This window comes from Temnothorax curvispinosus, unplaced genomic scaffold, assembly GCF_003070985.1.
Source record: "Temnothorax curvispinosus isolate PA1 unplaced genomic scaffold, ASM307098v1 QBEX01007285.1, whole genome shotgun sequence".
Classification (NCBI taxonomy): Eukaryota; Metazoa; Arthropoda; class Insecta; order Hymenoptera; family Formicidae; genus Temnothorax; species Temnothorax curvispinosus.
The window spans coordinates 1074563-1093329 of NW_020217065.1; the positions used below are offsets into that span (position 1 = coordinate 1074563).

Here is an 18767-nt window from a genome sequence, read left to right on the forward strand (position 1 = left end):
CATATCTGTCAGCGCTCAGTTATTGGCCAATAGTTTTGAACCTGCCGAAACAAATGTCCTTCACAGTCATAAAATACACAGACAGCTTACCATAAGTTTCACTTGCATTTTTATGCAAACCATGGTCTTACTGCACTTTTTCAGTCTCGGCCAGACGAGCGGACGCGCGATAATTTACGTTCTTCTCTTACGTTCGGTTCTTATTGTCGAGTATAGGGTGAAGTGTCCGATTGACCAATTCTTCCGAACTGCTTTGTATATGCTGCGGAAGGATTTACAACCGGTTTCACGCGACGGACGCGTTGTAGTCGCCGGGGACTGGGGGATACACGTGCGACGGCGCATCTTCGGCGAGGCAAGGCTAGCCTACTTTCTCTACAAAGAGAATTTTTAAACGACGTATGAGGAGGGCTGTCTCTTCTCGCGTTCTTCCCCACGTCATCTCTCTGTGTGTCGTACGCCCTCTCTCTGTCTCTCTGTCTCTCTGTCTCTCTCTCTCTCTCTCTCTCTCTCTCTCTCTCTCTCTCTCTCTCTCTCTTCCTCTCTCTTCTCTCCGTACCCTTAGGCGCACTCACTCTCTCCTCTTCCCGGGTCTCCTTTCCACGATTCACCCAGCAACTTCAGTCAACAACTCCTCCGACTGGTAGTCTTCTCGGAGTCTATATAAGCGGGGTCTTCATACGAGACCGAACATTTTTTGTGTTAGTACCGGCGAGTCGTGGTGCTCGCTTGTCAAAGAGGCTGCGAGCCGACGAATGCCAGTATGGTGTGCGCGACATGTGATACGAAAAGCCACCGTTAAATCGCATACGACAAGCTCCGGTTAGAAGCGACTTCCCTTAAAGTGCGGTGGCGAAAGCTGAGGGAACGCTTCAAGAGTAAGGAGATCCACGTAGTATCGGATAATCTGTGTGTAGTGTCGAGACTGCGGTTTATGCGCGTGTGTCATGGTTAAATTCAAGGTAGGTCGCAGTGAGTCTGAATCGTCATGCTTAGTTTAGTCACAACGCTTATCCTTTCTACGAATTAATGGAAATGTGACGAATACAGTTATATTAGATAATAAAGTATCTTAGAGCTTGCGTAGTAATTTTTAACTTTTAATTCTGATTTATTTAATGTCGTTAAAATACGTCGTCTATCTTGGAAGATTTAAAGGCTAAATTTTGAAAACGTTACAGTAGATGGATTTTATTAGCTTATTTTTGTACATATATATATTGTGTTAGTTGTGAATTACAGCTGTTTACTTAAAAATTTATTGTTGTTTTCACATCTTAATGTATGCTATTTTAGAAATAAGCAATACATTTGAAAGTGCCAGTAATAAGATTTATCTCGATAAATAACAAATTTTCTCGAGAAAATAATTAGTGCATTTATTATAATTTTTATTAATAGAACTACATTTTTTCTTGTAACACATGATGACTCTAACGCTTCAATTAATAATATTTATGCATTTCCGGGTGATAATTTATGCTTTACAGCAGTTCAAATAAATTTTGCATTTAATTCCTTGTATGAAATTATTAATAAATTTTACTTTATCTATTAATCAGTTATCAAGTCATTATTGTTTTACTTATACTTTTACTTATTAATATTTTCCATTGAATTATAATAAGCTAATGACTATAATCGTTATTATTTAAAAAATTAAATATTATTAGTTACTATAAAAATGTAAAAATTCTTATTCCCAAATATTTTAAATTAAAGATAAGAATTTTTTAATTAAATAGTAATCATGCTTTCTTAAAATTAATTTAAATTAAAATTTATTAAATTATTTAATTTAATTTAATAAAAATTTTAATTTAAGTTTAAAATTATTTTATATTTTATTAATTTAATTATTCATATATATCTACAATACAAGCATTATAGATTTTTGTGTTTTGATTAATCGACTTTTTAGACATGTATATGTATTGCGCCAGTCTTATCTCAAGGAATAAAAGAAAAGAAAGAAACACATTTTAATGCGCAAAAATCTCTACGACTGAAATAGCATTACACCTTTGATGTGAATAAATTTCCGTACTAATAAGGAAGGGCGCATGCATTATGAAAAGAGTGCACGATAGGGATCTCAGGCGTACACATTATGATTATACTGCGACTATTTCCAACCAGAAATTAACTAATTGGCAGTTTCTTATCGGTGTCTGATAACGACTAATCTAAAGTACTGATCGAATCCATCCTTTGCCGAGGAAATTAGTCTCTTTGCTTCAAAGTCTTCGAGGAATTTTTGCATGTATTACACATAGAAAGTGCAAAAATTAAATAAAGAATTAAATAAAAGATAATTATACTGGTTAAAGAATATAGGTCATTGCACCCACGTGCATTACAATGTGCGTGAAAACGAGAGTCCGCGTGAGATATACGCGTTTCCATACGGGCAGTAAAAAGTGTAATTCGCATGGAAAAGTAATCCAGGTATAAAAGTGACTATTTCCGCGAAAGGAAGTGAGACAATCGTCAATTTTTTTGTAGAGAGACTGCATTTTTCTCTTAATTATGAGCACTCAATCGATGTGATTATGGCAGATATTTAAATTTAGATTCTATTTATTCTCATAGATATTCTTTATTTATGTTGCATGCAGTACGCTATCGAGTCGCTCTTTCAGGCATTTGACAACAACTTAATTTGAAAAAGCAAAGTATAATAAAATGAGTAAAATTTTTCGAGTCGAAATATAGCTATGTCATGAATTTTGTATTCCATATATAATGACTAAAAAATTTTGTATTCGATGTTTACGATATAATTCAAGTAATGTGAAAATATATTTCGGACAAACACATCTCGATTGATTGGAAGTTTCTTTTGTTGGGCTCATTCGCGTTGATGGATCGCGTGTATGATGTCTTGTATGTTCTATATTTATCGTATTAGCCTGTTAGCCTAATCAAACAATATCGTTGTCTTTTATTTTGATGATTACAGAATTTGTAGATTGTAGATTGAATTACAAAAAATGAAAAGTTTCGTTGATTATAATTATTGGCACAATTGTCTCATAACTGTGCATTAAGTTCTTAAACCAATTATAGATCAGTAAATGATCAGATTATTTTTCAAGATATATATTCAGCATTCAAAGATCTTTTTAACAAAATAATGAATGTTAAATGCAAACTAAGAGCAATTAGAAACTTTTAAATAAAAAAATAATTTGTTATATTAGATATCAATTAAATTAAGTTTAATTTTTACTGCTGCAGAATTATGATAAAGAAATTTAATAGGCCATTAATAGGATAATATACAAATTGTTTTGAAAATTTGTTGTATTGTATGAAACATATAATTATGATTGTTATACTTTTTTATGGCAAGCAAATAATTATTAACTAAATCGTGATAATAAATCTAAAGAGCTCGATGAAATTGCAAGTATATTAAAAAGTATAATTATTTATAAGTACAATATCTCATTTTTTTAATACTTTTCTTCAGCTTTAATTCTTAAACTTAAACTAAATTTTTTTAACACATGTTCTGGGGATAAATAATCAAATGTCACAATGAAAAATGAGGCTGTATAAGTATCGTTAAAGATGCAATTATTTGAAACTGCAATCATTGCAATACGTTGCCGGGTTGCAAACATTTCCCGTGGTCTTTGGAGAAAGTACGGTTGATTATGTTAGCCTTGCATCTCGGTCATCGTGCCACTTAAGAGAAGCCAATGGTTTCTTGCCGGCATTGACAGACGGTGAGCTTCTATGTTTTCATCGCTTCTTCTCATCGGTCTGATATTTTCTAGAAGAAACATAAAAATGCTATTGTAACTGATTATCGTAGAAAAAAAATAATCTTGTATATAATTTGTCATAGTATTGTCGCTACAGTCAAATATTACGTGAATTAATTACATAAATTGTAATTGTAAGCATAGTTTTTTAACAAGTTTAAAAACATGTATATATAATGTTATTCAATCAATTAACTAATTAACTTTTTTTATACTGTAATAGAAGAGCTTTGAAATTTTAATGTAGCTGATATTATTTATTAGTGTAATAGTAATCTAATGTCTATTACTGCAGATAATATGTGGCATAACTAATAGCTTCTTTTGCAAGAGATATTTATGACGAAAACATATGCACAAATTTTGTGCGTTCTAGTTTTATATGTCATGGGAAGAATACTTAGCTAATCGTTAACAATTACGATCGATCAAATAAATATATTCTGATAAACTACGTTTTTTACGAAACACATACAATTTTGTATCTTTGTTTCAAAATGCTATGCACAAACGTGTGCATAGCAGTTCTTTGTTCTAAGAGTTGCCGTTTTGTACTAAAAATAGACTGAATTAGCATCTCAAAAGAAACTTCATCTATTCATTTTTCGTAATTTATCTTCATGCAACACCTGCTATTCCGCTTACAATTGACGTAATTATTCACTCACGTGTACGCTTCCCTAATGCCCAGAATGTGTAAACGTGACTTTACATAATTTTCACATACGTTGAGATGACTTCCCGGGCTTAAGCGAATAACACAGGAGTTCTCACGGCCTCCAATATGGCTACTACACAATAGCGAGCATAGGTGATTTTCATATGCTCTGCGAAACTATTCTTAAGCGCCCAACGAACTAATTAGAACACGTACATAGTACGGCGCTTTGAATACTTGAATGAATACGTGTAAGACATGTAATTATTTCTTTTTTATTTTTGATAATAACATTTATAACAAGGAATAGATAATAATCGTATAATATAGTGCTTATCTACGCAGTATACTCTGATACGTATGTTTTGTTATAGATATGTAAAAAAATAAAACATAAAGACGTAAAAGTATAAAAAAGTATAAAAGCAAAAATTTACGAATTTTTAATTTAATATATTAAATTAAAAGATAACTTAACAGTTACACACACACACACACACACACACACACACACACACACAATAATTAAGTTTTTACAAATTGCAATGTTCGCAGTATTAAATAAGCAATTACTATTTAATTAATTCACATTTATATTCCGTAATCGAATTTACAGTAAAGCTATATAAATTAATAGCAAAATTAAAAAACTAAAATACTAGTAAAATAAAAATAAAATGATGTTAGCTTTATTACGAAATAGTAACGTTTTTGCTGAGTTAAATCTTCCGAGATCTTGAGCGCGTAACGTATTATTATCTTTGTTACATAAGTTATAATATCCTACGTGTTTATTTTCAGTATGATTATAGACAATTAGTGTGGAAAAGAAAAAAAACGCAATTAATCGCAATAGTCGTGAAGTCGTCACTTTCTCCGATTCTAGTCATCCTGTTCTGCTTTTAGATGCTATTCGCTCTGTTCTGCGTCCTGTTAATTGGACATCATATACAAGCGGTGGTCAACAAGGCGACCTCGCAAGTACCGTTAATCAAGGAAGGAGAGAAATCCACCAACAAGGTCAAAGCCGATGACAGAATAAGTAATACTTTCGATTCTCCGTCTGACGAATATGGGCCACCGTTGGGGTCTGGTTTTAAAGGTCCAGCGCCGGTATATGGGCCTCCGGAATTAACTGGTAATCTTGGACCGACGCCTATTTATCCGCCGCCACCGCCGGAATTGCCGCCGCCTGTATTTGGACCGCTGGCCATTTCCTACGGGCCGCCACGAAGTATCAAGCCGCAATATGGGCCACCGAAACAAAATTTTGGCTTGGCAACGTCTTCCCTCTTTTCTAAGCCGACTTACGGCCCGCCGAAACTTCATTACGGGCTTCCGAAACAACACTTTATGCCGCCGTTGGTTTCATTTCCACCGTTCAGATCACCGAAACCTCAGTACGGTCCACCATTGAAGCTCGTCGCTACATCGAGTCAGCAATATATACCGCCTAAGCCAGGTCACGGGCCACCTATCCCTATATCGCTCGAGACTTACGGTCCACCACCTCCGAAATTAGCTATTCAGTTTAATCCTCTGCCCAATGACGAGTACGGTCCACCGCCGTTGCCCGTATCTGCGCCGCAACCGCAATACGGTCCACCAGCTGGTGATTTATATGGACCTCCACCGCCAGCGCCTCCGCCAGGAGTTCCAGCGCCACCCACACCCCCTGACATAAAGTACGATGGATGGCAGCCCATTGCGGGATTGGCCACCACCCCTAATCAAAGTGGTCCTCCGACAGATACATATGGTGCTCCCCTCGAAGCGAAGCATAATTACGTCGAAGGTACGTCGCAATTGTCTCACGCTCAATTGAGCGCCTCAATGGATTCGAATGTGCCCAGCGATTCTTACGGCGTGCCGTTACAAAATCCTGAAGATCAAGATCTGAAGACATCCGTGCGCGAGTCCTCGGCTTCTTCGGAGAGTAATGGATTACCGCCGCCGCCGTTGCCGGAGAACGAACCTCTGCACAACAATCAAGGTCCGGGGGCCATAACTACGACGAGTCAGTCCGATCATCAGTTCGGTCGACAACAATTAAACTTACAGCACGGAACACCAAACATTGAACCCTTGTCTATCATAAAGACAGTGGGATTTGAGCTGTTGCCCGCAAATGGCCCTTTGAACTCGGATATCTCATCGTCAGGTGGCACTTCTGACACCTCATCATTCAATCACATCTCGAATTCAGCTAATGCCAACTCCGCTTCACTCCATTCGGGGCTAGATTTGCCGCTGGACAATGGCGGATTCCACGCTGATGCTCTAAGCAATAGCGGAGATTCTCACGGATTTCAAAATATAGGAAACGATCTGTCTTTGCAGCAGCTTCCGCAGCAGGCGCCATTGAGCGATTATGGCCCGCCTTTAACAACTGTTACTTTCGAAAAACCTGCTGATCATATATCAGGAGGATCTTTGCTTTCTCCTCCACCTTTAAATTCTTATGGTGCACCACCTCTTTCCTCTTACTCGCCGAATGGTCTTTACCCTGCAGCGCATGGAGGACGAGGTCCATTGTTTTCATCATTCGGAATATTTGGAGGCTCTTTCCACAAGCAAAATCTGCATTCTCCTCGATTTCATGGTCCATTCAGGCCACCACCAATCCCTGTCGGCTCTTTCATACCACCACGAAATCGGGAACCGATTAAATTCAGAGAACCAATACCAACGGGACTCTTGTCGAATATTAATCGATATTTGCCGCCACCTGCAAAACAGCAGTTACCGAATCTTCACGTGCCAGTGTCTTTCCGCCATACGTCGGGATCGAGCAACTTATTTTCGGGCTCTTTCGGGTCGTCTGGCTCATTTAACGTACACAACTTAAATTCACCAATTGCCGCGCCTCACGTTCAATATGGAACTCCATTATCATTCAACGATTTCAATACACCAATGCCACACTTAACTTATGGAGCACCTAACTTTGGTCCACCGACTTCTTTCACCTCAACGTCTTCCGGATTTGGCAGTAATCTCTACAGTGGAATTAGTAATGCGCTAACAACGACATACGGCACACCTGTGGTAAACGCGCCGTTATCAGTCGGCGGCAGTTACGACTGCAATTCCTTGCAGCCACTCTTGCCCGTGAACGGGGCGTCGTATTCAAGTACAGGATTGTCCGCAACCGGAGAACTACCTTTAAGCGGTAGTTTACCTTCAGGCGGAGAATTGCATTCCAGCGGAGAGCTACACTTGAGTGGAGGCTTATCTTCAGGTGGTGAAGTGCCCTCGAGCGAGGGGATATCGTTAGGTGGTGGATTACCCGCGCATTCTAACGGCAAGCTGCAACTCGGATTTGAAAATGCAGGAACTGCTGGAAACGTGGACAATCACAATTCAGTTTTCACGGGAAACGATTTATCTGATATCAATCAACAAAATTCCATCTTTGCAGATAACTCACTGCCGCTTACAAAACCACTCGATAATTTTCTGGGAGGACCCCCAGTGAATACATTGGATTTACAACATAACGAACAACAGAAAATCAACTTAAAAGACAGCTACGGTAATCCCGTAGGTCTAACTTATGATTCGTCCGATGAAGCGAGTGATGTCAGAGATATTCACACAGCCGTCGCGGACGTTCCGAACGAGCTCTCCGGGCAATTGTCTAGTCAGTCTCACAATATTTACCCCGCGGCAACGTCGTTCGAACACGGCTCGGGAATTTCGGTTGAAGCGCTGACTGCAAGTTTGACCGCGCAAGGCTTCCAGAATAATCAAGAAAAGAATATTGGATCAAATGAGGTGGACGCTAGTCAATTTCTGAAATCGAGCGAGGGTAGTGAGGCATTGTCTCTGGCTCAGAGACTGACCGCTGACAATGCCGACGGCTTCGAGATTCACGGTTCCAAAGGCACTTACAGATTGCAGATACAACCAGCGGATGGAGGACTAGGCACCGAGAACTCGGATGGTAGCATCAGACATGATCAGGTGTTGTCCAATGGCTTACTTCAGGACATATTGGCTGCTATAGAGCAGCCGGAAAATGGTCCTATACAACTTCAAGGTCTACCTCAGGCTCAGCAATTGGATAAAGTTTTCGGTCCTGACGTGCCGCAAGCAACTAACGGTCACTTTATCACCATAGATAGCCAGGCGCAAAATAATGAATTACAAGAACGAATCGAGAAAGTCAGCGACAGGGACGAGGATAACAAGTATTTAAAAAATCAATCGTCAGTAGCTTTGTTCTTTGATACTAAATACGGAGAGCTAAAAAAAGAGATTAGGTCAGTGTTGAAAAACGAGACGCAAGCCACGAGGGAAAATAAGCAAAACAATAAAACAAAATCCTCATAAATTATCTTATAAGAGAGTGCCTTTGTGAAAATATTTTATAATATTCTTAATATAGCCTCAATCGCCCTGATTCTCTTTGCAGAGATTTGTCGATTTTCATTTCCGACGAGAGAGAAGATATCGCTGCTAACGTGATGCCATTTACTTTCATTGCTTGTGATTGATTAATTATTTCGGCAAAATATCAGCCATTTTTGTTAAAATTGTGTCGTTATACTTGCGACACAATTTTAAATGTTTCTTACTTTATTCGAGTAAGAACGTGTAACATTTTAGAGCTACACATTTTTTTTCAATATATCACAAGCTCGAACAGTCATCTTTTCATGTATCAATGTATTAGAATTCTTATTTCTAAAAAAGTTGATATTTTGCAATTTAATGTTGAAACTTTCCAGTAACTCGTTTGATTACTTTATTTTTTAAAATTATTTGTGAGAGGACAAGAGATTACGTAATTTTTGATAGTAATACGTTGAGAGAACGTTTAAAATATTTGATCAACTAAAAACTGAAATTAGAAGGTATAAAATGTGCGAGCATGAAACGAAAGTTTATGCAATCCTTTTTATCTTATTTTCACGCAAGCAAGAGTGAAAGTGATAATTACTTGTTGGCCAGTATCGATAACGTCTCATTAGACGAATCGTCTAATCCGCCTACTACAAGAATTTCTCGCCTCTCACCGGAAGCGATTGAGATGCGGATATCAACGGCATTTTTATCGTGCGAGAAGATTTTTACGTCCATGACTCCTGATCCTTTTTATCAGGTCAAACGTTTGCTAAGATCCCGACCGAGGATCGAGAACGCTCCGATTTTTCCGTGTCCTCGCGTCAGCGGCTTATCTTATCCTCGTCTATGGAAATTTCGTTGACTCGATAGTTCTTTCGAGAACGAGGGAATTATTTAATATCGAACAAGATTTTCTCGTCGGTTTATATTGATAATGCCACCGTCTTCGATCCGATTCGAAGGAGGTGGCAAAGTCTGGCATTCGCTGCTCTCGCACAATGCATGAAAACGTTAAGCGCGGTACGAGGCGTATTACGCGACGTTTATTAACACTTATGTAGGTCAATAGGTTACGGTACCGCTCTCGCGAAGTCTATAGAGCTAAGCGATACGGTGTACTCGCGTAAAGTCACTTGGCTGTTCGCCGGTCGGAGTAGAGATTGATCGACGGCCTCGTGTCTTTCACGGTTTTAGCCTTCACCGAGGTGAAAGTTCAGAACCTCATTTGACGACCCGGCGGAACAGCGCCCGGTTCCTATGAGAATCTCGTTCCGAGTGAAACGCATTGCTCGTCTCCGCGAACGTGCAAGCGCGTTACGCTTAGTTTTGCATGCCTTTGTGACGATAATCGGTGGATGCGGACCTATTTGCCGTCTAGTCCGCTGTTAGGTGCGTGCGAAGAAATACACACATGCCGTAAGGGCCGCTACACGGCGGAAAAACGCGGAGCGCAACCTCGAAACGTCGATTACTGTCGGGCACGAGAGAACGCGAGCGATGTACGTTTATTTCCTTCCGCCGCTCGCGTATTAACGACTTTTATGCGACTCAGGATTCGCAGTTCCGCGCGTATAAGTTGAAAATGAGCGCCTGTCGTGAAAGCGCACCGTTAAAATCCCGAGTGTGGCATAATCTTAAAGTTCTTGCATTTTTATGCCCTTTCGCCTGGCAAACGGTTATGCATAACTTGGTGTATTGCAGATACGTAAAATAAGTAGAGCGTATAGTTTTAAGAGACGCTCATTGTTACAAAGTACGCAGTGACGATACTGCCAAGCCATAAAACGCATCCATTTGCTCCTAACCCATATCCACCTTTTTTTTAAGAATTTTAATTTATATACATTTTATTAGGACTTTAATTTATATTTTATACATATACGCAGAGAGAGAGAGTCTTATATCCGACGAGCAATCGATGCTATCACTCGCCGGATATAACGATCTTATTAGCCTGTACTCTTAATATATGCTCCTCATGTAAATATATGAATACTTTGTAAATAGAGCTTAATTTTTATTTCTACTCCTTTTGTTACCTTTATCCTATTTTTATTATGAGACAGTATTGAATGTGATAATGAAAACTGAATGATAATGAATTGCAATTCTTATATAATAAACGTCTCTTTTCTATGTCATTAGCGTTACGTGATTTACTCTCTATTTACAACCATGCTCTGTACCAAGACCGGTCGTAAATATTGGCACATTAACCAGCGTAGGATATTACAGGAACATGTTGTTTTCGAGTCCATTTGCAGAGATTGGCCCGCGGTAATGTGGATTACAAGTTTGCACATTTGAAAGTGTTTGTCTCGAGAAAGTACTCAGCTAAATCGGCGGTCGCCTAAATACCGCGAATTCTGGCACGGCGGCGCGGCAGAGAAACGGAAACGTATGAGGGAATTAGGTATCCGCCACTAAGTAGAATTACGGTTATGTAAATGAAACGCTATCGCATCGTCTTTGGTTGGAAATGGTTAGCACCCAGTTTCTCGTGCTAAAATCGTTACTAGCAGATTTTCCACGCGAATCCATTCGCCGTCGGTGTTCATCAGCTTCTTTTCTCACTATCTACATCGTTCCGCGTGCGTTTCTTCTCTTCCTCTTTGCCACCTACCGCTTCGTGTTACTTAGACAATACGATCATGAAACTTCCTGTGCAATCTGAAACTGAAGCTATGAGAATGTTCACACGTTACCCGCTAGTATAAAGAGAAGCTTGCTCGCGTTAAACCAGTGGGTCACGTTGAGTAAACTAATTGACGATATGCTAACGTAAGATGTAATTTTAGTATTTCGTTGAGTCTTCTAAATATGCGATTAACATGATTACAGGTAGTTTAAAATATTAAAATGTTACTCATTTTTTGTAAAAACTTAGCATTATTTTTAGATTTTAAATTATTTATAACTTATTATACAAGATAGATTTTTTTATTGGAACATTTTTTCAATCTTCTTATGAAAGATTAAATTTATTATAAGCTTGGAAAGATAATGTACGATTATAACCAAATTATCTTGTTTCACGTTAAATAGATACTAGATAAACTATAGATAGATTATACAGCAGATATTAGAAGAACGAATATATTTATAGTCGGTGATGATAATTTCCGGAGCTCGTTAAAATTCATCAAACCCGCATAAGACATTAGAATTTGCTACGAGGAAAAAAGTTGATGTCTACAAAGACGAAGTGAATTTTATCAGCTCTTAGGTGATCCCGAAGGCGCGTAACGACTTCCTTCTCTTGTAGTTCTAATCGTACTCCGTATCGCGTAGAGTTGCCGGTTTTTGGGGGACGAGCTGGTGACGAGGAGGGATTGGCGGGGATCTCGGAGGAAGGTTTCAAGGGTTAGCCAGCGGGAACGTATGCATTTTTCGCGGAGCTCGGAAGTGCTTTATTTCCATACTGACGTCGTATCCGTACACACCGACAGTCATACTGATCTCAAGAGGCACGTTGTTGCCTCATGGGCGATATATACGGAATATAAGGCAAGCCGACAGGCGGAGTCTCGGATGTATCGTTGCCGGTATGCCCGGCGTAGTCCCATCGCCGAAGGCAAAATTGTCTTTCCTGTGAATAGCAAATAGTTGCTGTGAAAGCGAGATCCTCAAAAAAGAGAATTTTCTTACGCGAGATTTTATAGGGGACGTCTGGAAAATAATAATGCTTAAATCGCTCTGGTGCTCTAAGGACGACGTTTTCTTTAATTTCTCGCCGACTTGGCCTAATTAGAATAATACCTTTTGTGCGGTGCTAAAAATCCTTCTCATGTCAAGCCGGAAGACACGGTTGCGTTTGTTCATTTATTTTTCACGATTTCGTACATGTAGTCGCGATTTAAAACAATACGTAATGTGTAATTACAATCACCCGATTAGGGACATTCTCACATCTTACGTTTTTTCTTCCGTATCCGCATTACGACAAAGTGGGTCTCTAGCACGGTTTTTTGCACGCGATACGTATGTATTACGAGTAATGATGTAATTAATGTTATCATATCATAGATGAGAATTGTTACTTATTTTTAAACAAATTTGAAGATAATTTCTTGTAGTTCTAATTGCATAAGGAACATTCTTATATATTTTTTACATGTTTTCTTAAATATTTTAGTAATCAACTTATAAGTTAAAATAGTGAAGAAAAATCTTTGAAATTTTTAATTAAAAAAGATTATTATTTAAAATTTTCGATATTGTGCGATCCGTAGATAAGAAAAAAGGTATAGATAGGAAAATAACTTATTCCAATTATGTTATATATATAAATTTCTTATTTGTTAAAATAACTAAACTCTCTAAATTCTAATATTTATCGGGAAAAGTAATCGCTAGATATAAAAAAAAAAAAAAAATGAGACGGAGAGTTCAAGTGTCTGTATTTATGTATATATTACATTTTCTATTTGACGGCTCTCATATTTTATGGAAAGAGAGCACAGTAAATTTATAGCGGAGAAAGGTGACAGGCGATGTGTATCGAGAAGATTTCAACGATCTCCTGCAAGTGATTTGACCTTTTTCCACAAGAAATTCCATTGGCATTAAAAAAAGAAAGTATAATGAAGAGACGATTAGTACTCCACTTTATTAAATGAACAAGAAGAAAGGTCTCATATATTAATGATATTATTATCACATTAAATCTTAATGAAGAAAGTAATAGTACTTTCATTATTAATATTAATATGTTTCCTGTGAAAGTCTATGTGTGATGGAATTTATATTTAATTAACAAACAAGATATTAACCTTTGTCTTTACATTTTTCTAAATTAAATATATTTTTAGATTAAAGTTATAATATCAATATATATGCGCATTATTAATATTGGGAATCGGAAACAAACAATTACAATGAGAGGGAAAGTATTGTTAACAAATAAAAGAATAGAACAATTGTACGAGAGAATTTTTTTTAAATCAAAATGTCATACAATAATAATGTTTGTAGACATTACGCTTATATGTATAATATCTACGAAGTATTGTTTGGAGTTTTAATTAAATACGTAATCGGGGCATATGTAGAATGGCATATCCATGATTGCTTATACGATTGCAAAAGATAAAGGATATTTATAGATATGACAAATAACGCCGTTCCATGCTATATGCACGTATCCTAATTTGGTTAGCCGGATTAGTGGCATGCAGTTTTGCGCGTGTAATCAATTTATTGACGTAGCCTTCGTGCGTGAGAGTGAACAAGGATGATGTGTGATTACGTATTCCACGTGGCACTGCTTAAAAGGTAATGATCCACTCCTACGCGATTTGTACGTGAATGTCGAAATCTTGCTAAGCGAAACATATGCTAAGAACATATTAAATTTCTTTATAGAATAATATTAGCTTAATACATAATTAATGCAACATATAATAAAATAACGCCGCGGTAAACGCGTTTTACACACGATTAACATTTAACCTTTAAGATCTTTCATTAATCAAAATAAGCGATTAAATGACATTAAAGTAAATTATTAATTCAAACAAAAATCTCAAATTTTTTCTTATTGTGGATTCTTATTTTATCTCATATTTTGAAATCTCTCTGATACCTCAGGCAAAATTGCGATATAGGTAAGATATGCATAATGCGTTACATCTAATTGTACGTATAATGATTAATTATCAAAGAAGTTATAGGAGCCAAATAAATCAATAAGAAAATAAGAAAAGCAAAAACAGAAGTGAGAAAAGAAAAGGTAAACGACTGGAAAATAAAACAGAATAAAATACTGTTTATAATCGAAATAGAGAAGGAGAAAAGAGGAGGCGCGGGAGACGGAAAGAAGTCTACGAGGAATTCCATAAAAATCGGTGAAATATGCATAGTACCGCGGAACGTGGGGAAGCGTCGCGACGTCGTTGAGCGTCTCCGGGGAAACCGGAATCTCAGCGCAAAGGAAGAGGGAAGAGCGGGGAAGCCTGGCGGAGGAAGAACGTGGCGGTCCAGAATGAAGAGAGAGACGCGAAAGAATGAAGGCGGAGTGGGTGGTTGGTGGATACCTCAAGGAGAGAGGTGGCGGTAGGACAGATAAAAGAAAGGAAGGTTAGAGAGCGAACATTTGGAACGTCTTCTCGAACAAAATCTAATTTCGCTCCCACGGCGAAACTAAGCTATTTTCCCCGCAATATGCACGCACGCGGGCGTGCGCAAGTGTTTCAGCAGCGTTTCCCGGCCTCTTACCTCCGACGCTTGGCGCTCTCTTACGCAGGAGAGGATTCTTCCCTGCACGAATCGCGTCCGGTGCGAGCGTGTATATTCGCGAAATGGCAGATAAAATTCCCATTGTCGTAACCCACCGCTCAAGAGCGACATTCCTCGTAATTTCGCTACAGCCGTATTATAGAGCTCCAGTAGTTGGAAAACGATCTTTCATTTAGGTATGTTCAGTTCCGTTTATATATTCCCACAGTGGTGTTGAGAGCACGTACAGAGTCCTGCGTCGTTTGCGAGCTTTATACTACGGTATAGTATATCACGCGCTAAGGGTCATTCATTATTTTCAACGTTTTGTCTCTATTCGTCAGAAGGTAACTAAATAGCTAAATTTTTGTACACAGTCAACTATTTGTTGCTAACGGGGGAAAAAGCGAGTAAACTATTTAACTAAAATACACTTTTTGTCTCATTAGATTTTGATTTAGTTACAAGAATTTTTATTTAAGTTTAATTGTGTTTGCAAAATTTTTCTCAACAAAAATTTTATTATGCACTGTATACCTTTTATATAACAGCTATAAATATTTAAAGCTGTTAAATAATTGGTATAGCTGTTATATAAAAGGTATACAGTGCATAATAAAATTTTTGTTGAGAAAAATTTAGGATTGATCGAAGTTATACATGTTTCCAAGTGCTATGTGATATTTTATTACATTGGCAGTTCAATCGGCAGCTTGGACAGTTCTATACATGAACTTCTTTTATTGACCATCCGTAGAATAGAGGGTTGCCGGAGGGTGTCGCCGCAACGTTTTACATGATGTTGATCCCCTTTATAATTCGTGCCAAGGGCGAGATGATGATAAAGCGGAACACCAGCCGGTCTCGCGACGATTTCGAATGACAGAACAGTTTTGTGCGGATTCAGTGAGAGGGAAAGAGAAAAGCATTGTGCGTTAATGGCTGATCTCGCCATGTGCAATTAAAGGAGAATCATTCCGCTTGAATTGCCTATTAGTTTGTGTTACTTTCTAATGGCAAGAGCGGGATTATCTCTTAAGTCTACATTCGTTCATCGGTAAATTACTCGTAATGTCCTTGTTAAACGCAACATTTACAAATTAGCATTTGTTAATTAGGTAATGCAATTCTCATATAAAAGTTTTTTTCTAAGTTGTATTTTGCAGCATTAAAGATTTTATTATATAATTATTATAATTAGGTATACATAAGATTTAAAATAATTGTTAAAATGCAGTATTTTGATTGTTCATTTATCTTTTTACTAAGGGAAAATAAGGGAAAATACTTAATAAAGTATTAAAATTAATAATTTTTTTCATTGCGCTGCAACCATTGAGAAAGTAGACTTGGGTTGGCTTATTGCACTTAAACCATCAATTCCTTAGTAGAACACAGAATACACTAATAATTAAAAGTACTCTCCGTGTATTCTACTTCTCGTTTCCTTAGTTTTCGTACATTTCTCAAGGCTCTTTAAGGAAGAAAAGATTCTCTAAGCCGTTCACGTAGTTGCGCTTCGAAAGACTATCGAGAAGGAAGCCGAAGAACGAATGGCACAGTGAAACAGTAGAAGTAGCGGTCGTGAGATGGTGGCGAGAAGGTAGGGCGCCAGTTCCTGCGCTCTTGCCCTAATAATTAAGCCGCCGTCGGTTTTTGATGGCCACTAAAAATGTCGCGAAGGGTCGAATGGTTAAGGAGTCTCGGCAGTACCGTCGCGCTGCCGGGTTTTGCCGGTGGTAAAGGGCTCGAGAGAGGAAGGTGGCTGCCGGTCGAAAGGGAGAGGACGGGGATGGCCCTTATGCTCTGATATTAGCAATACCCCGTCTCGTAAAGTCGACTGTGCGGCAATTCGAGTCACTTTGCGAACCCTTTATATACTGCCTCTCCCGCCTTCCCTTCTCCGTCCTTCTTTCGGTCTCTCTCCCGCCTCCATCCTTTTGGCACAAACTGAAGAGAAACGTAACGCGTAGAGGCGAGAGAAGGAGCTCACGCGAGTAGGAATAACGAGGAAGGAGTCGTTGAAATACTGGCAGAGGCAGTGATTTTAATGCGGGTGGTTCTTAAATTTTACGTCACTCCTCGCCCTCGTCGTGTGCACCAACACCACCGCTTCATTTTGGACGCGACCTGGAACCCGGGATTAAACTGTAGTAAGGTAAACCTGTACCACGAACGTTTCTCCGCGTTAATTCGGTTATGCGGGTTAGAGATTCAAGAACCTCCGCGCCGCTATATATAGCGTGAAACTGGTGAAATCACCGATTAAATTTTGAAAAGATTACTTGGAAAAAATTATTCGACGCCATTACGTGCCATTATATAATATAGAAAGTAATAACAAATACTATCATAAATTAATTTATATTCTTGTATAATATAAAATAGATAAATAAATTAATATTTATTGACATCTATTATTTCTAAGCATCTTAATGAGATTTGTCAACAGATATCTTATCTGTATTCTATTATTCAATCTTTTAAAATTAGTTTATATATTTAAATTATAATTATTAATACTAAATTCAAATATATACTACAAAGTAAACTTGTTATTTTATTCGTAGCCAATGTACACAAGGATTTATTAATTAAAGTTACATTACACAATTTTTGTAACGCAAATTTTTAATATAAAATCTATGTTTAATAAATCAAGTTTTAGTAAATCGTGTGTTACCTTATATAAAATTCCAATTTCGACAAATTGTTATCTCTTGTATATAAGCATTTAATTAGTTCGATCAATTTAGCAAGATAATCAAAGGATCGGTTCATTTCATTTGAAAATTGTCATCACGCAACACGTAATCAAAATACCAAATTTATAAACTAATAATTCAGCACATTGTTATTTGCAGAAGAATGATAAATTGCTCATGCCAGACAAATGTTTATATAATAATCGCTCATTTGCAACTTGAATGTTTACATTACACCGTTATATGATAGGCTGCATACATTTCGCAAATTCCTGTGTTCCCTCGTATAAATAACAATCAAATACGCTAATAGAATGGCTTCACAATCCGTTTTATATTTTAAGTGTTATTTTAAGTGCTATATGCTAGATTTTTTAATCGACAGGTAATTACGTTCGCTCAAAAAAACTCAACTTGTTATTATTTCCAATTACAATTAACCTTTGCAGTGTTTCCAGGTAATTAAACGAATAACGAGCGAAGGGAGATGGTATGAGTAGCAGGGTAAAATTCCCCGCCACATCGCGCTTCTCTGATTTAATAAGTTCATTATCTAATGAACAGATGTACGGGACTACTCTCAATAACGCCGCCCGCTTTCCGATAATCAATATTTTTAATTATCACATTTTTACGAATTCGACTGTAGCTAGCTTTTAATTGAATTTGAAATCAGCAGCCTGTCTTGGTCGTGCTTTAACTAATTTCTATATATTCTATGGTTCATTTATCTGGTAATAATCACAAATCAGTTTATATTATGTTATATAAGTGGCGACGGAAGTTACTGTTTTGTTTATATAAGTGGAATCTGCATTATTTTACAATAATTTATTAGTTCATCAATACACTGTTCAATCTTCTTACTGTTAGTAATATTTAACATCAATAAATTTCATGGAATATCTTCTTTAATAAAGAATTTATCGTATAAATAGTCACTGGAACGACATTACGACTTCTCTGTGCAATTGACAGAATTATCAACGAATAATTAATACAGTTAAGAAGCAAAATGCCTAGTCGATAATTGCTCAGAATGATTGTGAACATTCTAAACCTTTA

The 18767-nt window shown here is 37.5% G+C and overlaps 2 protein-coding genes across 5 annotated transcripts in view; both read left to right on the forward strand.

Moving 5' to 3' along the window:
• LOC112456887 (nucleolysin TIAR) overlaps nucleotides 1-18767 on the forward strand; it is a 529776-nt gene that overhangs the window by 37051 nt on the left and 473958 nt on the right. The gene's annotated exons all lie outside the window — the stretch shown is intronic.
• LOC112456886 (methyl-CpG-binding domain protein 6-like) lies at nucleotides 693-10755 on the forward strand. Its single transcript, XM_025019670.1, has 2 exons — nucleotides 693-962; nucleotides 5338-10755. Exons 1-2 carry the CDS (start codon nucleotides 948-950, stop codon nucleotides 8764-8766), a joined length of 3444 nt encoding a protein of 1147 aa, XP_024875438.1. The 5' UTR covers nucleotides 693-947; the 3' UTR covers nucleotides 8767-10755.